This window comes from Piliocolobus tephrosceles, chromosome 3 (assembly GCF_002776525.5).
Source record: "Piliocolobus tephrosceles isolate RC106 chromosome 3, ASM277652v3, whole genome shotgun sequence".
In the NCBI taxonomy this organism is placed as follows: domain Eukaryota; kingdom Metazoa; phylum Chordata; class Mammalia; order Primates; family Cercopithecidae; genus Piliocolobus; species Piliocolobus tephrosceles.
Genome location: NC_045436.1, coordinates 43,385,197 through 43,410,901, shown reverse-complemented (window position 1 = coordinate 43,410,901; position 25,705 = coordinate 43,385,197). Strand labels below are relative to the sequence as shown.

Here is a 25,705-nt window from a genome sequence, read left to right as displayed (position 1 = left end):
CCTGCTAGGTTGGGGAAGTTCTCCTGGATGATATCCTGAAGAGTGTTTTCCAATTTGGTTCCATTTTACCCCTCACTTTCAGGCACCCCAATCAGACGTAGATTTAGTCTTTTTACATAATCCCATACTTCTTGCAGGCTTTGTTCATTTCTTTTTCTTCTTTTTTCTTTTGGTTTCTCCTCTCGCTTCATTTCATTCATTTGATCCTCAATCGCTGATACTCTTTCTTCCAGTTGATCGAGTCGGTTACTGAAGCTTGTGCATTTGTCACGTATTTCTCGTGTCATGGTTTTCATCTCTGTCATTTCGTTTATGACCTTCTCTGCATTAATTAGTCTAGCTGTCAATTCTTCCACTCTTTTCTCAAGATTTTTAGTTTCTTTGCGCTGGGTACGTAATTCCTCCTTTAGCTCTGAGAGGTTGGATGGACTGAAGCCTTCTTCTCTCATCTCGTCAAAGTCATTCTCTGACCAGCTTTGTTCCGTTGCTGGCGATGGGCTGTGCTCCTTTGCAGGGGGAGATGCGCTCTTATTTTTTGAATTTCCAGCTTTTCTGCCCTGCTTTTTCCCCATCTTTGTGGTTTTATCTGTCTCTAGTCTTTGATGATGGTGACGTACTGATGGGGTTTTGGTATAGGTGTCCTTCCTGTTTGATAGTTTTCCTTCTGACAGTCAGGACCCTCAGCTATAGGTCTGTTGGAGATTGCTTGAGGTCCACTCCAGACCCTGTTTGTCTGGGTATCAGCAGCAGAGGTTGCAGAAGATAGAATATTGCTGAACAGTGAGTGCACCTGTCTGATTCTTACTTTGGAAGCTTCCTCTCAGGGGTGTACTCCACCCTGTGAGGTGTTGGGTGTCAGACTGCCCCTAGTGGGGGATGTCTCCCAGTTAGGCTACTCAGGGGTCAGGGACCCACTTGAGCAGGCAGCCTGCCCCTTCTCAGATCTCAACCTCCGTGTTGGGAGATCCACTGCTCTCTTCAAAGCTGTCAGACAGAGTCATTTGCATCTGCACAGGCCTCTGCTGCTTCCCCTGTTATTTTTTTTAGCTGTACCCTCTTCCCAGAGGCAGAGTCTACAGAGACAGGCAGGTTTCCTTGAGCTGCTGTGAGCTCCACCCAGTTCGAGCTTCCCAGCGGCTTTGTTTACCTACTTAAGCCTCAGCGATGGCGGGCGCCCCTCCCCCAGCCTCGCTGCTGCCTTGCCGTTAGATTGCTGCAGACTGCTGTGTTAGCAAGGAGGGAGGCTCCGTGGGCGTGGGACCCTCCCGGCCAGGTATGGGATAAATTCTCCTGGTGTGCCGGTGTGCTTACAGTGCAGTATTGGGGTGGGAGTTATCTGATTTTCCAGGTGTTGTGTGTCTCAGTTCCCCTGGCTAGAAAAAGGGACTCCCTTCCCCCTTGTGCTTCCCAGGTGAGGCGATGCCTCCCCCTGCCTCAGCTCTCGCTGGTCAGGCTGCAGCAGCTGACCAGCACCGATTGTCCAGCACTCCCGAGTGAGATGACCCCAGTACCTCAGTTGAAAATGCAGAAATCACCGGTCTTCTGTGTCGCTCGCGCTGGGAGATGGAGACTGGAGCTGTTCCTATTCGGCCATCTTGCTCCGCCCCCCTCCTGCCTACTTTTCTACTGCTAGGACATGGTATTTTTCCTCTACATCACCAGGCTCTGGCCTTCCTGGCTGCTTTACTGACTGGAAAACACAACAGGCTTGATCCTGCCCTAGAGCCTTTGTACATTCTGTTTCCTTTCCCTAGAACATTCTGCCCCCAGAACTCTGAAATCTAAATTAATCACCTGCCTGCCCACCCAACCACTTTCACATTATCTCACTGTTTTGTTCTTTTCACATCATTTATCTCTATCTTGCTCATCTACGTACTTGTTTATTGATACCACACCCCCTGAGACTCCCCAACGTGCAAAACTAATGGGCATTTCACTGTTGTTTCTCCAATATTTATAATAACTCCTGAAACAAAGTAGAAGCTAAATAAATAACTTGAATCAATGAATAAGTAATTTCAATTGATATCCCCAACATCATTGGTAAATAAGCAGTAAAAGTATGATTATCCTCCTTTCTAGATAGGGAAATTGACATTAAAAACTATTTAAAAACTTTGCTCGAAGTCACATAGTATGTTAGGGATATGGTCAGAATTCAATCTTCAGGCTCTAAGTTCAACTATTATATCAAACATAAAACAATGGAAAGGTAACGTTTGTCCCATATATAGGTATTTTTTTCTTTCTTATACATTTCTAAAACACACCTTATACTCCGCTATTTTCTAATTAATTGACATCCAATTGACTGGCATACAGATCTTACATCTACTAGTCCTTCTCATTTTTTTTCCAAGACCACTCTTTAAAATTCTCAGAAAAGTGCTCATCCTAAAACCTCAGGATGAAGCATGAGGGTGTATCTTAAGATTCTGTTAATTATTTGATGAACTTCCTTGATGAAATACTATTGTTTTAATGGAAAACAAAGATGTGTTTTTACTTCATTTTAAGATAGCACACATAAACCCTTTTGTATATAGTTGCCATAGAAACAATAATGTCTCTAGAGATGCCCCATTAAAAGTGGACCCACTTTTAAAGATTGAAACATACCCTTTTAAAAGCCATTCGTTGATGGGTGTGATTGATAAAAGCTGAAGAAAAAGCCATATTGTTGCTGGGAAGAATGCAAGTGTAAAGATCTGAATAAAAAGATGCAGTTTTAGATGCACCAAAGCACTGGTCAGCTCCTGGAAAAATTAAGGAAACAAAATAAACAAAGGTAAGAAAACTATTCCTGAAAGGAGATAGCTACTAAAATAAACATTACATGAGTTAGTTTTTAATTTCGAGTTTTTTCATAGCTAAAATTTTTATCTATAAGTAAATACACATGAGACAATGCAAGAGAAAAAAGTTACTTATGAAGGCTATAAAGTATTTTTGTTTAAAATTTCTTAATTTTTTTTTTTTTTTTTTTTTTTTTTTGAGACAGAGTTTTTCCTCGTCGCCCAGGCTAGAGTGCAGTGGTAAGATCTTGGCTCACTGCAACCTCCATCCCCTGGGTTCAAGGAATTCTCCCGCCTCAGCCTCCTGAGTAGTTTGGACTACAGGTGCCCGCCACCACCACGCCCCCCCAATTTTTGTATTTTTAGTAGGACAGGGTTTCACCATGTTGGGCAGGATGGTCTCGATCTCCTGACCTCATGATTCGCCACCCTTGGCCTGTCAAATTGCTGGAATTACAGGCGTGAGCAACCGACCGTGCCCGGCCTAAAATTTCTCTTTTTTTTTTTTTTTTTTTTTTTTGAGATGGAGTCTCACTCTGTCACCCAGGCTGGGGTGCAGTGGCCGGATCTCAGGTCACTGCAAGCTCCGCCTCCCGGTTTACGCCATTCTCCTGCCTCAGCCTCCCGAGTAGCTGGGACTACAGGCACCTGCCACCTCGCCTGGCTAGTTTTTGTATTTTTTTTAGTAGAGACGGGATTTCACCGTGTTAGCCAGGATCGTCTCGATTAAATATTCTTTTCTAATTTCTTTATAATACACAATAAGCCCTAACAAATCAGATGTGTAAAATTCTGGACCAGGACTAAGCCAACTATACTTTATATTAGCATAGATTTGGGGATTGTTGAACAACATACATGTATGTTTACCTATATAAAATAATAAATCTTTTCAAAAAAACCTTAATAAGATCTATCACATTTCAACCAAATACAGTAATTAACCTCTATGCATTGCACCAAGGGTTTAAGTCCTCAATTTGGCAAGATGTTACTGAATCTACAAACTAATACTTTAAAAAACATTTCCCTCAATGATAGTCTCTAATTCCAAATGGCATTTCCTTCCACAATCTACTCACTATATTCTTTGTTAACATTAACAGAATACCAGCTTTATGCCATAATCTGAGCTTGTCACTTTACATGTTATCTCACTTAATCCTCACAAGAACCTAATTAAGTAAATACTATTATCCCTGTTTTACCGATGAGGAAATTGAAGTTGAGAGTTACTATATGGTGAATATCAGTATTAAATTTTCTGGCATGCTAGCAAACCCATGCCTGCTTCTCCCAATGCTACCCCAAGAGGGGAAAAAAATGCACATTAAACATAACAAACTAGGCACACGTTACGAGTTTGACAACTAAAAAAAGGATAATTAGCTAACCTCTGGGATTCAAATAGATATAAACTAACAAATATTTGCATTTGAGTTTATATTGTGTTGAAATAAAAACAAAATGGAAAACTAAAAAGAAAATTGGAAAGTGCTAGAAAAACTATAGTCCTTTAAAACAAGCAAGTCATCATTAAAGCATATTCAACTATGCCAGAGAGTCACTGGTTGTAAGTATACAACTGCAATAGCCCCTTTGTTCAGGTAAGATGTTCAAGATATCCTCAGCCTCAGAGACATTAGCCAAAGTTTATCAGTTTAATCAACAGTACGTTAATGCAGACTCATTCGCTCATCACCACATTCTGAGATTAGTCTCATCACTTCCCACTGTCTATCCCTGTGTGGAGATACACACAGCAGTTCCTTCCTGTTAGGTCACAAGACATCCCTAAATGACATCTAAAGAATTTCTGGCAATCTGAGTCTAATTTAGGACCACTAGAAAACACTCAGCCTACCAGAAGTCACATTAGGTCCTGGGATCAGACCTAAGAGAAAGCAAGTCATCCTTACAGTGAATCAGAATTCTTAGAGCTCCACTCCAGAGAAAACTTGCGCACCAGCAGTTTCAGAGAATTCTCAACAGCCTTGAAGCCAAATCTCATTTAAATATACTCAGAGGCATTTGGTAAACACTAAACAAATATTAGTATTTTTATTTTTTAAAATACCGTAATGAAATGATTAGCCAGAATACACTAAGGCATTTTTGCATATACTTTTTTTTTCTTTTCTTTTTTTGAGATGGAGTTTCGCTCTTGTCATCCAGACTGGAGTGCAATGGTGCGATTTCGGCTCACTGCAACCACTGCCTCCTGAGTTCAAGCGACTCTCCAGCCTCCACCTCCCAAGTAGCTGGGATTACAGGCATCCACCACCAAACCCAGCTAATTTTTGTATTTTGAGTAGAGATAGGGTTTTGCCATGTTAGCCAGGCTTGTCTGGAACTCCTGACCTCAGGTGATCCACCCACCTCAGCCTTCCCAAGTGCTGGGATTACAGGCATGAGCCACCATGGCCAGACTGCATATACTTCTGATAGGAATAAAAAATGGCATAACTTTTCTGAAAATTAATGTGGTAATACATATCAAGGACTATATAATTCATATTCTTGGACCCCAGAATTTTATGACTAGGAATTTATCCTAAAGATATAAAAAGTGATTGTAAATATTTATACACAAAATTGAACATCACAATGTTATTTATTAGAGCAAAATCTGGAAACAAATGTCCAAAAATAGGAGAATCATTGAAAAAGTTAAAATCTAATTGGAGTGTTATGAGCTATTAAATACCCTGTTGATAAGAATGCAGGTACACAGAATCTCTCCCCTACTTTACCAATAGGTGTATAAATTGGCATAACCTATAGAGAGCACAACCTGACAATTCATTCCTTCATTTAAGTAATACTTACTGAGCACCTGGTGCCATTCTAGGTACTTGGAATATCTGTTACAACTTAAACTACATATATCATTTGACCTAGCAATTCTACGTCTACGAATTTATCCTTCACATATGTTTCCAAATATAGGAAATAATATATTTTTAGGTTATCCTTTGCAACATGTTTGTAATAGTAAAACCTTGTAAATTAACTAAATGTTCATAAATAGAAGACAACAAAAATACATCATGACACAACCATACAACAGAATACTATTAGATGTACCAAAAATGGGGTTCTTTATGTGTTTAGATGAAACAATGTACAAGATACGTTTTTTAAGTAAAATAAGTTAAGGCGCCAAACAGTATGAAATACAATCTGTAGGGGGGTAGAATACACATGTGTATGTTTCACATGGAATATCTCTGGAAAGGTACACAGAAATTGTTAACATTGTCTGTCTCCAGAGAAGAAAACTGAACAGTTGGTGGAAGAGTGAAAAAAAAAAGACTTACACATATCTTTACACCTTTTAATTCTGAACTATGTGAATAAATCATATGTTCATAAAAGTAAATAAAACATTTTTGTTATAATATAGAAAGAAAATTTAAATAATATTAAATTATGTTAAAAGTATACAATGTTACATGAAAAGAATAGGATAAGATTACATGTGTATATGTGTATAGGTCCACAATATGTGTATAAACATACTTACATTCACATACAATTTTATTTTTAAAATATTATGCATATAAAACATATTTTTTAAAAAGGACTAAAAAATGGATGTTAATAGTTAATAGTAGTTATTTTTAATCTTTCTAATCTTTCTACAATAAGTAAATACCACTTTTTATTACAACAGAAACAAGTTATAAAAACTAAAATGTGCTCAGAAAATACTGCTGACCTAATAAATGACAATTAGAAATTGCCACTGCATCGGGATGATGATACAGTAAAGAACCCAGCAAAACGACTCACAACAACCAACCATGTTGGCTCATAAGGGGCTTCTTAACAATAGAGAAGTGCTTCTAAGAAAGATTTTCAAGACTTTCACAAAATCCCAGGGTCATATATTTTTCCATATCTTCTTCATACAACCATAAAGATAAAACAAGATAACAGAAAAGAACAAGCAAGTAAACCCTGTAAATCCGAAAATAGTTATTATTCCATACATACCCATGTAGAATTTTGGGCCACATAGTCAAATAAGTGCCATCATGAATAATCAAAAAGTTGGCTCTGCATCATAGTTTGTTTATTCACATGTATTATAGGTCAAAATTCATTAAAATAAACTTAAGAAGACACTCCACATCATGTACTGATTATACCAGAGTCTCACTGACAGCATCAAGCATTGCTTAAAACCAGGGCTCTGATTGGGACACAGAAATATTTTCATTAGACACCGATTTCTCTTGTAACCCTTCATCTGCCATTTCATTCATTTGCTGAAAGTCAGGCTCATAGCTCTGGGCTTGAAACAAACAGTATAAGTCTAAAGTTTAGAGTTTGCTATATTTGCTTTTCTGCTAATAGGATAAAAAGTAATAATTTTTACAGAAAAATAAAGAAAAACCTGCATCGTCTGCCCTACTCAGGACCTTTTTTCAGCCCCTGAGTCTCCTGCTCACCTTTGTTTCCATCCCCAGCACCATGCCTTGTAGCCATAAACACTTAATTGATATTTGTTTAAACAAATTCGCCCTGCCACAGTTGGCTAAGAGACAAATCCTCCAAAACTACAGGTTTGAAGTGAACTAAATATGAATTTTAAATGTGATCGTATTTCACTTCAATACAACAAAATTTCAAAAAACTAGAAATAGTCATAAAACTGAAGACTCAGCATTGCATTAGTACAGTGTCCTTTATAATTTTAACAAATTAGTAAAACAAATTTTAGAATACATGTCATTAAATCAATGTATGAGTCATACAAGAAATGTTCAATATAAATCAAACTTGAATGGGACCAACACAAATGCTTCCAAATAAACTCAAATCAATAATAATTCACTGTCTCCTGTGTGCAAAAATGAACTATTTTAGGACCTAATAAGATATACAAATCGTAATCCCCACTGAAATGAATTTAGGATTACTAACTAGTAAACAAATATGACTGCTACCTCCTAAGTAACAAGTTACCCATGAAATTAGCAGGGTTTAGAAGTGGTTTAATATTACACAGTGATACAATCTAGGACATCTTAAGTTAAATGGCTTTTGAAAATGACTTAATGTTGTTTTCGTTTGAAAAGGGCTTTTCATGGAAGAAATGGCTTTGATTGCTGCTTAGATACCACAATAAAGCATGAGATCACGGCACTTCATTAGATCCAAATTAGCTGGATGACTCTGAAGGTTTCTTAGGTGCTTACAAAAGAAGTCAGTCCTTAGAGAAATGCTGACAGCTGTGACATTCTTCCTTCTTCAACTCCTTCATCCCATAAAGTTGGCTGTTTCACAGAATCGCATTAAGAAGCTAAGGAGTGAGAGAAATCAAGTCGCTTTCTGGATTTCCCATGGCATAAGTAACAGCTTTAGCCATTAAGCAGCCACCAGGGAACATAGAACAACGTCCCAAGTAAAGGACTTGGGTTAGAAAGCTGCTCCATAAAGAGCATTAGCCAAGGTCAGCAGGAAGATCTCCAAACAAGACCAGTCCAACATGGTAGTGGCAAGTATCTTTCTGTATCACTGTGCCCCACATTTGAGAACCAATATTAGAACTCATATGTTGACAGAACAAAAGTCTGTGCCCTGTAAGTAGTAATCATGGTCCTCTCATATCAATATTGTTTACCAAAATTGGAATTTGACATACTAGGAAATCACATCCCATGTTAGTTATTTTCAGAAGAGCAAGTAATCACAGAAAATATTTACAATTCTTGAGACACAATTTATCAGTTATAGATACTACACAATGATCCTATGTATATGAAAAAATACCCCAATGAGGCCGGGCATGGTAGCTCACGCCTGTAATCGCAACACTTTGGGAGTCTGAAGTGGGTGAATTATTTGAGGTCAGGAGGTTGAGACCAACCTGGCCAATGTAGTGAAACCCCACCTCTATTAAAAATACAAAAATTAGCCAGGCGTGGTGGTAAGTGCCTGTAGTCCCAGCTATTTGGGAGGCCGAGGCAGGAGAATCACTTGAACCTGGGAAGTGGAGGTTGCAGTGAGCCGAGATGGCACTACTGCCCTCCAGCCTGGGCAACAGAGTGAGATTCTGTCTCCTCAAAAAAAAAAAAAAAACAAAAACAAAAACAAAAAACCCCAATGAAAAGATTTATACCAACCTGATGGCTACAGAATACAGAAATTTAGTAAAGTCATATTTTTTCCATGTTGCTACTAGGGTGGTCTAAGAAGGAAATAACTAAATTTAGTCTTCATTCAAATCACACTTAAATAAAGGTAAGACCAGAATTTTAATTTTTAAAGCCATTTCCAAAAACAAAAAAAACCTTCTTATAGTGAGATATTCCCATCTACATAAGAACAGGATGTTAGAATGATAGTTTTATGTAATTTCTTCAAGAGCAAATGGGTATTTTCTCCTCTCTCATTTTCTTCCATTGTAAGTCAAAAGAGAATCATAAATTCTACTCTTCCTCTCTCACAAGTAAATGTAAAAATGTCTGGATTTCTTTACTTCCAAGAGAATCTCATGTTCGGTGAAACCTGAATCAGTAAATAACATTACATACATATGGGTATGCTGTGTGTGTGTATATATATATATACACACACACACACACACACACACACATATGTGTCAAATGAAAAACACCAATATTTCTCTTAAGACATCTATTAATATTTAATAGATATGCTAAGGAACAATAAGCTTTTCTAAATAAAAATAAAAATTAGTTAAATTAACTAATAAAAATTAGTTAAATTATGACAAATTAAGCATTATTTGAATAGCATGAGTCCTGGAAACCAAAGATGATCCACAAAAGTTATGGAAACGAAACTGAACGTCAACAGCTCAAATGTGCCCAGGCATAGTAGGTACCACTGTAGTTACCACCATAAGCTGAAGTAGAACTAAAGTAGATCCTTCAGTTCAGCTGTCATATTAAAAACACACTCATTATAACCACATCCTCAGGGCCCATGCTGCTCAACTGTACAGCTTTTATAATGCATGTATGCAGGAATGAAACACAAGTCCTTTGCCGACCAAGTTATCTTCTGCTACAGTGAATCCTTCAGATTATAGCTATAAACAGCTTTACCAGAGGACTCTGAAATTTAAGGTAAGTACAAATTAAATTTTTCTCCCTGCTTTTCATGTGTCCCATAGATGACAGTACCTCTGTTTTCAATGACAGTCCACTGTTAAAGAATATTGTTGCAACAGCAATGTAGGATACAGTTATTTCTGGCTTCAGTGGTCCTAAAAAGAGAAAAATGAGTTATTGTTAGAAAAGAATTTCAACATATAACTTGGCACTAAAGAAGAATCTATTTGTTCACACCTGTAATCCCAGCACTTTAGGAGGCCGAGGCAAGTAGATCACTTGAGGCCAGGAGTTCAAGACCAGCCTGGCCAACATGGCAAAACCCAGTCTCTGCTAAAAATACAAAAATTAGCCTGACATGGTGATGCATGCCCGTAATCCCAGCTCCTTGGGAGGCTGAGTGGGAGGACTACCTGAGCCCAGGAGGCAGAGGTTGCGGTGAGACGAGATCACACCATTGCACTACAGCCTGGGCAACAAAGCAAGACTCTGTCTCAAAATAATAATAATAATTATAATCTACTGAAGGACAACAAATGGTACTTTAGATATCAGTGTCACCCCTAGTGTCCTACTGTCCCGACAGAGGTAAGCATTTGTATGATACAGCCTAACTCCAGAGAGCATTTTCCAGAGGGCAAGGACCATGGCTGTCTTGCTCAGCACAGTATCCTCAGACCAGAAGAATAAAGAAGCACACAGAAGAGCACGTAAGCAACATCCCTCAATACAGGTCCTAATTATATCTATCATGGTATCAGCGCTTATATAACAATCAAAATTCCCCCAAACCCAAAGAAGAGTATCAATGGAAGAGGTTCCCTTCTCTTTAGCAAATATTATTTCATTTCTTCTAGGATACCAGAAACAAAAGCTTGTAATCACACACGCATTCAGTACTGCCCAAGAGTATTCATTCTACAAATACTTATTAAGAACTTGCCATGTGAATGAGATAATACATATAAAGTACTCAATAATATATTGCTATGACTGTAATTATTATTAAATTATGCTAGGCCCTAGAGATACGTGGTGACCCAGTCAGGCTTGATCCCTGCCTTCCAGGAAATCCTCTCTGGAGTTAGGATGGCAGCATTCAAATGTGTTAACACTGTGAGAACAATAGTTAAAAGTATCATTTGTGAGTTGATATAAGTATCTTTTGTGACATGTACACAACTGACTTGAAGACCTAATGTGCTAACAAAGATCAACATTCTTTCAAAAAATGCAGTCCTGAGAAAATGACATTTTATACCTGTATACCAATGGTTCTCCAGCAGTGGCAATCTTGCCCTCCATGGACATTTGGCAATGTTTAGAAATGTTTTTTAGTTGTCATAACTTGGGGGATAGGATGTGCTACTAACGTCTAGTGGGTAGAGATCAAGAATTGTATTAAACATCTTGGAAGGCATAGAACAGCCCCTCCAACAACAAAAATTATCATGTTCAAAATGTCAATGTGCCAAAGCTGAGAAATCTTAGTATATGGCAACATTTAAAAAAATCTAAGATCATCTCATATATGGCATTCTATTCAGTCCTCTTGTACTAGATTGAATAGTGTCCCCCACTCCCAAAATTCATGCCCACCCAGAACCTGTGAATGTGACATTTTTGGAAATAGGGTCTTTGCAGATGTAATCAAGTTAAGATGAGATCTTACTGGATTAGGAGGATCATTAATCCAATAACCAGTATTCTTAAAAGATGGAAATTTGGACACAGACACATGCAGAGGGAAGACAGCCGTGTGATGACAGAGGTGGAGAGTGGAGTTATGTTGCCATAATCCAAGGAATGGCTGGCAACCACCACAAGCTAGAAGGTGCAAAGGATTCTTTCCCAGATGTCCTTTGGAGAACATCTTGACCTCAGACTTCTGGCCTCTAGAACTGTAAGAGAATAAATTTCTGTTGTATTGAGCCACCTGGTTCATGGTAATTAGTTGTGGCAACCCTAAGAAACTAATACACTCACTTAGGCAAAACAACAGGACAACAATCATGGCTCCTCCATAGCCTGAAACTCTCTACGTGCTTGATATATGGACAGAAGACCAAGCTCAGAAAAAACAACACATATATGTAATATAATATAAATATTATGTAACACAATATATAATAATAAAGTCTTCATATATATAACATAATATCTTATATATGACATATTTTATATATTATGTTATATATATTATATATAATGTTATATACATAATATATAATATACATAATATTTCAAGGCCCCTCTGAGAGAGAATATATATTATACATAATACATAACATAATATATAATATGATAATATATATTATATATTATGATATATATTATTTAACATAATATATATTTTATATATATAGAGAGAGGACCTACTATGTCTTAGGCATTTTTAGTACAACAATGAATAAAAGAAACAAAGATTTCCTCAAACGCTGTAATAAATTATGTAATATGCCTGGCATTTACACAAATCATTTTGCTGAGATCTGAGAAAAGGGAGGGAAAGGGAGAAGGCAAGTGCAAAAGGCATTACATTTGGGGGCAGTGAAGGCTGTTCCAAAACTTTTATAAAGAGGTACATTATCTTTACACTTGTGAGTGAATCTGTCTCAGCAGCTCACACAAGCAATATTTCTTCAGCAGCTAAGCAGGGTGATTCAGGAGCAGATTTTAAAGTCAAGGAATTTGGCTTGCTTGGGAAGTAGAAGTTTCCCAGGAATTTTAAATACCCTGGTCTCCAATAGTTCCTCTTCCCTAAGCTAGCTACCTTAACCTAGAGAGACTCACCTGGCATCAAGCCTCAGTATCTTCAACTGTAAAAGAAGCATGTTGGCTTAAAACACTTTAAATGTTACCCTCTCACTCTTAACATTCTATTGTAATTAAAGGAATGAATTATCCTACATTAAAGACATAAGGACTAGTGAAAATGGGAATCGGCATTTCTATGATAGAATAATGTACCAAAATGTTAATAAGCAGAGTCTATGGAACACATAAGTTTGCAGAATCTATCTCATACATGCCACTGCAGAAAAGCCCCACGGAAATGATTCAGCATTCAACACCGTTCTTCCCACAGAATATTTGGGAATGTAAGGTAAAAGATATTTTGCCAAATTTAGCACCTGCAGATTTAAAGTTAAAGATCATGCATCCACTGTAATTTCATCTCAAAACTGAGCAAATAAGAGATCTAACACCAGAAGCGATACCTAGTGAAGTGTGCATTGCAGATCATGCAAAGGTACTCTTAAGTCTTACTATTCATTTAGCTCCGGGGATAGGGGGGTCTTCATTTGACAGACCTGATCTTCACAAGAGTTTCCCAAAAGTTCACAGAGCAGCGGTGTTAAAGAAGAAACTATTACCATCAATCAGAGGGAGAAACCACCAGGAATAACTGCTTTATTCTCATAGTTACATATTCTACACATTTTGTTCTTAGTTGAATACAGAAGAACAAAATTTTAAAACAAACAAAAAAGCCTTCATCTCCACAATTTTGGTTTAAATAATTGCTTTTAAAATGTTCACGGAAGCTACTTCTAAACAGAGTAATGGGGTGGAGGTTAAGGGGAGAAGGGACCACTACTGTTCTCCTGAGAGATCATTTCATTCACTTCCATCATGTTTTAACAAAAAGATACAAATAACTTTAAATATCCTCCTGAGCGCTTCCTACTATGAAAGATTGTGCCTGTTCACCTCTGTCCTTATTTGCTCCGGTCGCATGAGTTAGGTATTAAACCTGTCAATAAGCTTGGAAACTGACAAACAAGGTCAAAAAGATAAGTGAATTGAATAAATTCAATTAATGTTTATGAAAAGTAGGACAAGATTGTCTAAAGGTATTGGGGGGTGGGGCATAAAAAACCTGATATTTCTAATGTTCCCACCAGTGCCCATCACCTCCAGTACAAAACTCCCACTATTCAGAGATCTAAGTATGCTTTCAGTCCATCTACATTTCCTTGCCAAAGCACACACTACACTACACATAGTCTAACAGTCTGTATCTGTTAGACTGCTAGTATAGCAACTGAATCCCGGCAGCACACGGAAGTAGTGCCCTGTAATGAAAGAGTGCAACGTGTCAGTCGGCTTGGGAGTTTCTGGAGTGCCAGCAACTACAGCAAATCATCACTCTTCAACATGTGGGCCATAAAATCTGAGTTGGGGGCGGTGGTGTCCCTTTTTCTTGTTTTTCCTCCACTTTTTTTTAATGTGGGGGCGGGGAGGACTCGAAAGTAGATTCGATAATGAGGTCCACTCCAAGATAGATACTGAACTCTTAGCAACCTAGATTCTCTTGGGATAGGATGCTACTTTGAAGGCAAGAGGAGTAAGTTTCATTCTCTGTAACCTCACTTCTTGACACTGAGGATAGTCATTGTTTGTCTACGGAAAAGGCTACCTGCGCTCAAATTCCTTTGCCCCGTTCCTAATTACAAGTTCCCTCTGGGATTGGTAAATTAGAAAATCAGCAAAAGGGCCAAAGGCTGGTCAGTGCCCCTGAAATTGGCAAGCGCTTGCAATGAAGGTTGCCCCACCTTTCCAAGACTAACAAATTAGTTCTGAAGTGGGAGCCACGGTGGAGCCGGCAGAGGTGCAGCACTTACCCCCATTCACCCCTATGGACGGCTCCAGTTTAGCTCCGGCGATCGCCAGCACTATTCCGACCATGAACCAATCTTTCCTCATTCTCTCCAGCAGCCTCATATTTGTTAGGGTGGGTGGGTTTTGTTTATTTGTTTGGCTTTTTTTCTTTTCAAGCTCCGATCACCTAATCCCTGGAGCGTCTCCACACTTTCCTTGGTCCCTCCAGACATGCAGCAGAGCAAGTCAAATTGCCAGTTGTAAACTAAAGACCTGGGGGTTGCTCCGGCGGCTTTGAGGAAGGTTGGGAGTAGTAGTATCCAGTGACAGGAAAGTCTCACTGAGCGCCGCCATCACTACCACGCGCCTCCGAATACACGCGCACAAACGCCCCCAGCACCTCCGGCCGCGGGCTCGCAGGTGCAGATGCTTTGAAAGGAAGAACTTGGACCAGGCCGACAAACGTGGGCAATAGGGCAAGGGAGACTGGCGGCCGGATGGGGCTGACAAACCCACCGCTGCCGAGACCTGCGGAACTTTTTAAATGACAAGGGGTCGGGGAGAGCGTCGTAAGGCGCTACAGCCAGCAAGCTTCACTGATTGTCCTTCTCTAACAAACCTTTAGGCACAGTCACCCACGTTTCTGGAGCATATCTCCATGGAGAGCCTCTCTTTTGCTGTGCCATGACTCCGCGGGCAGGGCTGACCTGTGCTTGGGGCAAGGGATTTCTCCGTTGAAGCTGCGACAGCGGGATGCAAGTCTGGAGACGCGCTTCTTCGGGACATTACGGCGCTTCCACGACGCCAGCGCTGACGTGTGCGCGGGCGGGAGGGGAGGCCACTGGATCTGCGAGTTCCCAGCCTGAGCTACAGGAGTTAGAGGTGTCCGCGCGGGAAAGTGGCTCGCTGGTGGGCGGGGAGCCTTACTTAGTCCTGGCGGTGGGTTGAAAATCCGGCGCCGGGCAGACGCCCACGTTTCCTGAACCCCGGCTTGCCGGCGTTGGCTGCAACCCAAGGAAGGTGGGCCGGACCTCGCCAGGTCGCTCGCCTGCGGGTGGGCATTTGGCCCGGATCCCCTTCCCTCCGCGGCCCACACCTGTCTCCGGGACTGGGGAGGACTGCAGGGATCGGGGCAGATTTGCCTTTGCGGGCGAGAGTGAGAGCTCAAGTCTTCCCACCAACTAAGCTACTCGCGGGCGGAGTGGGGTCTGCGCTGGCAAGCCCCTGGGCGTGCGGGTGCCCGCTCTGGCTCGATCCCAGGGCTGACCTACCCAAGCCACAGGAAAACTCTGGGAAGAGGGTCGGGGATTCCAAAGCGGTGGTGGTGGGGGATTGAGTCTGAGAGGTTGGGGAGTCCTACCTTCCCTTGCTGTGAGTGCTAGTTCTGTCTTCCAGTTTCTTCCTTGAAATGTCTTGTAGCAGTGACATTGATGGTTTCATGAATGGACTTCCTACCGGTAGACCCTGCAAGAGCATGAACTCCTCTGTATCATTCATCCAGATGAAGAAAGAAAGAAAAAAAGTATGTGACGTTTTCAAATAACCTGGCACCTGCCACTTTAATAGTTAAAAATAGAACTTAAGGTTTGGAAGAGATTGTTTCATAATGCCAGACTTTAATTCTGAATTTATTCAAAGCTGGAAAGACACTCGTTGTGTCATTTCCTCTATTTAATTTAGCTTTGTCTTGATGGCACGACTTCCAGAAACTAAGCCACTTTAAGAGTTGTGCTCCCAGTTGTAGGTTACACAGTACCAAGTGTCATCTAATTATACATCAGGCAACATGAAAAAAAAATAATAATTTCAAGATAAAAAGAACTTAACAGGGAGACATAGATGACATTAAACAGTTTACTCTGAAAAGAGACAGGTACATGAAATATGATAAAATTTGATGTTAATTGTCAGGCAGGCAGAAGATAAGTGAAGATAAATGAAAGATAGTTTACAACATAATTATTTTCTTATAGTAATTTCTTAGTAGGTTAAAGAGTCATACGTCTCAGTCATTGAAGGCATAGTTTCGTATTAAAACATCATTAAACATTAAGTTTACAGAAATTGAGCTGTTTTAACTTTACAGCTGTTCACAAATTATTTACTAAGACCTCTTTGATCTGTTTAGAGCAGAATCTAACTCAGAGATTTTTTTTGTTTTGTTTTTAATGGTACTTAAAGGAAAAGAATATAAGGTACTGTGAATTATATTCTCTTAAGGCCTGTGTTTGTTTGCTGCGGATGCTGAAACAAATACTCGAACTTGGATGCCTTCAAACAACAGAAGTTTATTATCTCACAGTTCTGGAGGACAGAAGTCCAAAATCAAGATTTTGGCAGAGCCACACTCCCTCTGAAGGCTCTAGGGGAGAGTCCTTCCTTGCCTTTTCTAGTTTCTGGTGGTGCCTTCCTTGGCTGGTAGCTACAGTGCTCCAATCTCTGCCACTGCTTTCACATCATATTCTCCTCTGTATTTTTTTTTCTAGTGGCCACGTTATTCTAGTCTCTGCATCCATCTTCACATTGCACCTCCTCTTCTGTGTGTCTTTTATAAAGACACTTGTCATTGGATTTAGAGCCTACCCAGATAATCCAAAATGATCTCTCAAGATCCTTAACTCAATCACAGTAGTCCCCCCTTATTCTGGAAGGATATGTTCCAAGAACCTTAGGTAGATGCCTGAAACTGCTGGTTGTGCTGAACCCTATCTATATATGCTATGGTATTTTTTCCTATACGTACATCTCTATGATAATTTTTGGTTTATATATTAGGCACAGTAGGAGATGAACAAATAATTAATACAGTCAGGCATCGCTTAACCACCGGGTTACATTCTGAGAAATGCATGGTTAGACAATTTCATCGTTATAGAAACATCATAGAGCGTACTTACACAAACCTACATAATATAGTGTACAACACACCTAGACTATATGGTATAGCCTGTTGCTCCTAGGCTGCAAACCTATACAGCATGTTACTATACTGAATACTGTAGGCAGTTGCAACACAGTGGTATCAGTGTATCTAAACATATCTAAACACAGAAAAAGTATAGTAAAATTACAGTATAAGAGGTTTTTTTTTTAATGGAGTCAGACGTGGTGGTGTGTGCCTCTAGTCCCAGCTACTTCGGGAGGGTGAGATGGGAGATTCACTTGAATCCAGGAGTCTGAGGTCAGTCTGAGTAACATAACAAGATTCCATTTCTTTAGAAAAAACATGGTACACCTGTATAGAGCACTTACTATGAATGGAGCCTGTAGGACTGAAAGTTGCTTTGGGTGGGTCAGTGAGTGAGTGGTGAATGAATGTTAAGGCCTAGGACATTACACTATTGTAGACTTTATAAATACTATACTTGGGCTACATTTAATTTAACAGTAGTTTTTAAATTCAGTAATAAATCTTAACTTACTATAACTTTTAACTTTATAAACTTTTTAATTTTTTAACTTTTTGACTTTTGTTACAGCACTTAGCTTAAAACACATTGTATAGCTGTCCAAAATATTTTCTTTATATTCTTATTCTATAAGCTTTTTCTGTTTACATTTTTGTTTTTACTTTTCTAAACTTTTTTAGAAAAACTAAGACACACGTTTTGGCCTAGGCCTGCACATGGTCAGGATCATTAGTATCACTGTCTTCTACCTCCACATCTTGTCCCTGTAGAAGGTCTTTAGGAGCAATAACCTCTATAGAGCTGTCATCTTATATGATAACAATGCCTTCTTCCAGAATACCTCCTGAAGGACCTGCCTCAGTCTCTTTGGGAGATACTGCTCTTTTCAGAAATATGTCTATGGTGTTTTGCTTGATTTATTTTTTTCATCATGGATTTGCATAAACAATGTGTTGCATTATGACATTACAATGACGACATTTTCACTAGATAATAGGAATTTTTCAGCTTCATTATAGTTTTTTTTTTTTTTTTTTTTTTAAGAAAACGGGTCTCACTCTGTTGCACAAGCCTGAGTGCAGTGGTGCCATCATAGCTCACTGCAGCCTTGAGCTCCTGGGCTCAAGCAATCCCGCGTCAGCTTCCCGAGTAGCTGGGACCACAGGCACACACCACCACACCCAGCAGCTTCATTATAGTCTTATGGGAACACTGTCTTGACCAGAACATCGTATGTAGCACATGACTAATGAAATAGAACAATTAAGTTTAAAAAAATAGGGAGATTACTTGAACACAAGCAGTGTGATACCACAGCAGTATCTGGTAACCAAGATGGCTACTAAGTGACTAAGGGCAGATAGTGTCTACAGCATGGATATGCTGGACAAAGGATGGATTTATGTCCTGGACAGTGCAAGATTTTATCACACTACTCAGAACAGCTTACAACCTAAAACTCATGAAATTGTTTATTTCTGGAATTTTCCACTTAATAATTTTGGATTGTGGTTGATGCAGGTAACTGAATCATGGAAAGTGAAACTGAAGATAAGAGGGGACTGTACATATGTATATATGCTTTTCCAAATTAAGTAACTGTACTCTGTGGAATAGTGGCTCCCAAAGACTCATGTTTTCCTAGAACTTCAGAATTGGACCTTAGTTAGCAATCAGGTCTTTGCAGATATAAATAAGATGAGGTTATGCTGGATTAAGGTGGATCCTAAATCCAGTGACTGGTATCCTTATAGAAATGTCATGTGGGGACACAGGAGAGGCACAAAGAGGACAGCCCATATGAAGATGGAAGCAGAGATTAGAGTGATGTGTCAGCAAGCCAAGGAACACCAAGGATTTCCAGCAACCACGAGAAACTAGGAGAGAGGCATGGAATAGCTTTTTTTTCTCAGTGCTTCTAGAGCAACAAACCCTGCTGACACCTCAATTTTAGACTTCCGGCCTTCTGAACTAAGAAAATAAATGTTGGTTATCCTAAGCCATTCAGTTTGCAGAACTTTGTTGTAGTAGCCCAGAGAAATGAATACAGCAGCATTCACAGCTTCCAGGATTTTCATGTGAATTTGCCTTTGATGTGGCCGCCATTCACCCCACTTTAAGACCCATCTCTGCCTTCTCTCTCTTCCAGTACTCTCTTCATTCACTCTTCTATCTCCTCATTTTTTTCTGTCATTTTTTTCTTTCCACTGCTTCTCACCTTAGTTTTTTTTCTTTACCTCTGCCATTTCACCAGTCACCATCCCAACCAAAATGGACACATAAAAGTAAAGTTCTTTAAAAGACACACAATAAACTTTGCTTACTCAATAAATACTAAATTTGTTTATTGAACACATATTTAATGTGCCCTTCACTGTATGCCAGGCTTGTGTCAGATGCTGAGCATTCAATGGTGAGCCAAAAAAAAAAGACACAAAACTTTCCTTCATAGAGCTTATGATCTAGTGCAGGAAACAGATGCAAACAACTTGTGGTTTGTGGAAGGAAAATCGCAGGGTGTTGAGAATAGTGTAGATTGGAGAAAGCAGGCATCCCTGATGTCTGAAGAGTGAAGAAACGTGAGTTGCTCAGGCAAGGAAGAACTTGACACTTCATGGAATTTAAAGACCAGTGTAACTAGACCAGTCAGTGAGGGGAGAGTGATAGGAGAAAGATGGAAACCTGGGTAGAGTGCAGACCATATGAGACCTCTCATGTTGCAGTGAGGGATTTATTAAAAACTAGAAAGTCACAGAAGGATTTTAAGCTACCAAGTGTCATGCTTGGTCTTGCTGAAGGGATTATCTTAGAAGCAGTCTCTGGACAAATAGTTCGGGAAGTGACTAAGTCAATGGAGCTGGAAAAGGCAATTAGTATAAAAACCATTAAACAGGAAAAATAAACTACCGGTCACCTGTAGGGGAATAGAAAGGAAGTTGACAGTGACTCCCAGGAATTTGTTTGGCAGATAGGTGCTGGTGCCCTTGTTTTAGTTGACAAATCTACAAAGTAGATTTGGGGAATCGATCTAAAATTCAGTTTTATATATCTGGGATTCAGGGTTGACTGGAGTGTGTCAATAAAGCTGTCCAGAAGGCAGGCAAAATGAGAGTTCCATCTCTTGAGAATGGAGTTGGCTCAAACTGTAGCTCTGGGATTCTTCAACAACAGATTATGGAAGCCATAGGCATTAATGCAGTAGATATCTATTTTCTAAACTTTGTTACTTACACAAACTACTTGATTTCTTGGAATGTGGTTCATTTACTTATTCATAATATGTATGAATGATTAATTTTACCAAAAAGGTACAGGTACACCTATGCCTGCTCTCACAGAGTTTATGTTTGGTAAAATGGTGATAGGAATTCTATCTCATTGGGCTGATGAACAGATTAAATGGAATAGTATATATCCATTATCTTGCATGGAATAAATGTTTACTCATTCACTTATTCAGCAAATATTGAGCTCCTGCTATGTAGTAGGCACTAGTCTAAGTAGTGAGGTTATAAGGAAATAGAAGAGACAAAGTTTCAGCTTTCCTTGTGTGTTCTAATAATAATAACATAAAAAGGTGGCAAGAAGTGACAAGTGCCATGATGAAAATAAAGCAAGGTCATGTGATAGAGTAACAAGGGGGCTACTTTAATTGACGTCAGAGAAGGTGTCTTAGTTTGGGCTACTATCACAAGTTACTCAAGACTGAGTAGTTTAAAAAACATTTCTCGTAGTTATGGAGGTTAAGAAGTCCAAGATCAAGGTGTAGACAGATCCCTGTCAGGTGAGGGTCCACTTCCTGGTTTGCACATGGCTGTCTTGCTGTGTGCTCACATAGCAGAGACAGACAGCAAGCTCATTGTATCTTCTTAGAAGGTAGCTAATCCCATCATAAGGTTTCTACCCTCATGACCTAATCATGTCTTAAGAGCCCTGCCTCCAAATACTATTATGTTCATGATTAGGATTTCAAGATGTGAATCTGGGGGAAAGGGGCACAAATAATCTTTAACAGAAAACTTCTCTGAAGGGATGTGATTTAAGCAGAGACTCGAATCATGTGGAAAAGCCCACCATGCTTCTATCTGGGAGATGAGCACTTTAGACAGAATAAACTGTTCATAAACAATCCACATAAATGCCCTAAGATGGGAACTATCTTGGCATCTGTATTAGTTTCCTATTGCTACTGTAACCAATTACTACAAACTTCGTGACTTAAAACAACACAACTTTATTATCTTACAATTCAGGAACTCACAAGTCCTAAATGAATGTCACTGGACTAACATCAACAAGTTGGCAAGGCTGCAAGCCATTTTGGAGGTTCTAGGGGAGGACTGCCTTTGGTTTTCCATTTTCTAAGGCTGCCTGCATTCCTTGGCTCCCTGCTCTTCCATCTTCATAGTAGTGGCCCATCAAGTCTTTCCTGGGAAGAATCACTCTGACAGCAACTCTCCTGCCTCTCTCTTTTACTTATAAAGACCCTTCTAATAACATTGGCGTTATGGGCTGAATTGTGTTCCTCAAAAAAGATATGTTGAAGTCTTAGCCCCTAGTACCCCAAAATGTGACCTTTATTTGGAAATAAGGTCTTGACAGATTATCAAATTAAAATGAGGTCATTAGAGTAAGTCCTAATCTGGCTGGTATCCTTAAAAAGGAGGAACGTTAGACACAGGAACACACATAATAAGTAGCAAGACAATGAAAATACATGGGGGGAAGATGGCCATGTGACTGGAGTGATGCATCTATAAGGCAAGAAGAGCCACTATTTGGCAACAAACAGCAGAAGCTAGAAGAGGCAAGAAAGGATTTTCCCTTTAGAGCCATCAGAAACAGCACAGCCTTGCCATTACCTTGACTTTGCACTTCTAGCATCCAGAACTATGAAACAACAAATTTCTGTTGTTTTAAGCCATATAGTTTTTGGTATTTTTTTTACAGCATCCCTAGGAAGTGAATACACTTGGGTATACCCCAATTGTATCCAGCTACTCCAGGATAACCTCCCTACCTCAAGAGCCATAACTTAATCAAATCTACAGAGTCCCTTTTGCTATGCAAAGTAGCATACTCATAGGCACTGGGGATTAGAATGTGGAGATCTTTGGGGGTCATTATTCTGCCTATCACAGCATAAAAGGCATGTTAAAGGAATAAAAAGAAGACCTCAGCGAGGGATGAAGGTTGGGGGAGGCAGGGATCAGATCATCCAGATCATGTAGGCCTTTATAGACCAAACTACAAAGTTTAAATTTAATTGTGATGAGAAGATGTAGGGAAAATTCTAAGCAAGGAAAGTACATCATTTTTAAAAGATTGCTCTGGATGCTGTGTGGAGGAGGAATTTTAGAGAAGAGAAAACAGGAGGCTTTTTGGGTAGTTCAAGGGAAAGATTCTATTGATCTACACTACAGAGGCAGTGGTAGTGAAGAGAAAGAAAAGCAGAAATTTTGCATTCATGTTACAGCATTTGCTGCTGGATTGGACTTAGGTAAATGAGGAAAAGAGTAATCAAGGATGACTCCTAAACTGCATTAGGTTAGTGCAAAAGTAATTGCGGTTTTTGCCATTTAATGACAAAAACCGCAATTACTTTTGCACCAACCTACAGCTAAATCCACAGGTTTGGGTGAATGTTAGTCTATTAGGGTTCTCTAGAGGGACAGAACTAATAGGATTATATATATGTGTGTATATGTATATATATGGGACTTTATCAAGGAGTATTAAAAGATCACAAGGTCCCACAATAGGCCATCTGCATGCTGAGGAGCAAGGAAGCCAGTCCAAGTCCCAGAGCTGAAGAACTTGAAGCCCAATGTTTGAGGGCAGGAAGCATCCAGCATGGGAGAAAGATGTAGGCTGGAAGGCTAAGACAGTATAGTCTTTTAATGTTTTCCACCTACTTTATACTCTGGCTGTGCCTGCAGCTGATTAAATGGTGCCCACCCAGATTAAAGGCGGATCTGCCTTCCCCAGCCCACTGACTCAAATGTTAATCTCCTTTGGCAATACCCTCACAGACACACCCAAGATCAAGACTTTGCATTCTTCAATCCAATCAAGTTGACACTCATCATAAGTCCACCCCTTGTCAGTTTGAACCCATACACATCTCCTGATATCATACATAATCTTCAAATAAAGACAATCATAAGGTCATAACTATGCCTAACATAATACAACTATCTTTTGTACAACTGGAAACACACCAATTCCCAACCCAAATGCTATTACATAAAGTTAACAATACTTAAATACTGATAAGAAGTCAATAAATCTTATGTCACATGATAAAGGAAAAAGGAAATAAAATGAACATATTTTCTTAGTGCAAGTGTATACATGCACAAACATGTTTTTAAGAAAAGCAGGAGGAAATACTCTTGAAAATTACAGTCCCTGTATCTGCAACTGGTCATGTCGTCATAGCTGGAATTGATGACTACCTTTTTCTGCTACCCATTCTGTATTCCCTTTGCCTTCAATAAGTACCTCAGCAGGTCGTAGTTTTTTCCTGGTGGAGTGATCCAAACCTTCATTCCTGAAGGGTCTGAGTCATTTGTAGTCCTGCCTGGACTGGGCTGTTGTCATTTCCCATTGACCTTAATCACAGGCATGGTATTAATAAGAGATGCTCTAATGGATCTCCAGTATTCCATGCATACTCTTCCTTACCTCCACTGTGGAGTAGTAGACTGATTTCATCTTGATAGTCTGGGTCAGTCACCCCACCAACACTGTAACTCCCTTCTTAGCCTGTTGACTTAAAGGTAGGAGGAGTCCAAAGTGTCCAGGTAGAAATCTTAACTTCCAGTTTAGTGGAAATGTTGTTGTGTCTTCTAGTGGCAGCATTCCTCCCTCTGGAACTAAGACCTCTAGGACAGCAGAACATAATGTTGCAGGAACAGGAAGCAAAAATTTTGCTAGTGGATCATGAGGGTTGATGGTCACTGGTGCCACTTCCACTTCCACCCCTTGATTCCTGGACCCATGAATCCTGGCAAAGGGAGAAATAGTACCATATATTGGATACTGATTCAGAGCATCAGCCTTCTGGAGAACTTTGACCAGCCCTGCAAAGTATTGTCACCTAGTTGGCATTGTAATTGTGACTTCAAAAGGCCATTCCACTGTTCTATCAATTCAGCTGCTTCAGGATGATGGGGAACATAGTAAGGTCAGTGAATTCCATGAGCATGAGCCCACTGCTGCACCTTTTTTTTTTTTTTTTCTTTTGAGATGGAGTCTCCCTCTGTCACCAGGCTGGAGTGCAGTGGCGCAATCTCGGCTCACTGCAAGCTCTGCCTCCCAGGTTCATGCCATTCCCCTGCCTAAGCCTCCAGAATAGCTGGGACTACAGGAGCCCACCACCATGCCTGGCTAATTTTTTGTATTTTTAGTAAAGATGGGGTTTCACCATGTTGGCAAGGATGGTCTCGATCTCCTGACCTCGTGATCCACCTGCCTCAGCCTCCCAAAGTGCTGGGATTACAGGCATGAGCCACTGCGCCCAGCCTGCCACACTTCTTTAGCTGTAAAGTGAGTGCCTTGGTCAGAGGCAATGCTGTGTGGAATACCATGACGATGGATAAAGCATTCCGTAAGTCCATGGATGGAAGTCTTGGCAGAAGCATTGTGTGCAGGATAGGCAAACTCATATTCAGAGTGTCTATTCCAGTGAGAACAAACCTCACAGACACACTCAGAATCAATACTTTGCATCCTTCAATCCAATCAAGTTGACCCTCAGTATTAACCATCACAGTTAGTATCATTTACAAAGATAGAAGAGATGGGAAAGCAGATTTAGTGAGGAAAATCCAATTTGCTTGAGACAACTTTAAGGTACCTATTATAAATCCAGGTGGAGATCAGGCAGTTGACTAAACATTTCACAGAGGGCGCTCAGGATTAGAGATAAAAATTTAGGTATAGGCATAAGTGGTCTTTAATGACTTGGGATTGGAGATTACTGAGAAAGACAATGTATACAGAAAAGAATCTTAATGAAGTATCTTAGTCTATTTAGACTATAACAAAAATGGCATGCACTTGGTGACTTAAGCAACACACATTTATTTCTCACAGTCCTTGAGGCCGAGAAGTCCAAAATCAAGGCACTGGCAGATTCAGTGTCTGGCATAGGGCTGCTTCCTGTTTCATAGATGGCTATCTTTTCACTGTGTTCTCACGTGGGAGAAGGCAGCTAGAAAATTAACTGGGATCTCGTTTAAGGACACTCATCCCCTTCATGAGGGCTCTGCTCTTACCTCCCCAAGGCCACACCTCCCAA

General features: G+C 39.8%; 1 protein-coding gene across 7 annotated transcripts in view; it reads right to left on the bottom strand.

Annotated features, from left to right (window-relative positions):
* SLC10A7 (solute carrier family 10 member 7) overlaps positions 1-14,868 on the bottom strand; it is a 277,847-nt gene extending 262,979 nt beyond the window's left edge. For 6 of the 7 annotated variants that reach the window (XM_023227260.1, XM_023227265.1, XM_023227264.1 and 3 more), the window contains exons 1-3: positions 14,515-14,868; positions 9,959-10,041; positions 2,623-2,759 (exon numbers count right to left, since the gene is read on the bottom strand). In XM_023227260.1, the coding sequence (XP_023083028.1) occupies positions 2,623-2,759; positions 9,959-10,041; positions 14,515-14,614 (320 nt within the window). In that variant the 5' untranslated portion in view covers positions 14,615-14,868. The remainder of the gene's footprint in view (positions 1-2,622; positions 2,760-9,958; positions 10,042-14,514) is intronic. The other variant, XM_023227284.1, reaches the window with a different exon arrangement.
* Positions 14,869-25,705: the final 10,837 nt, after the last annotated feature.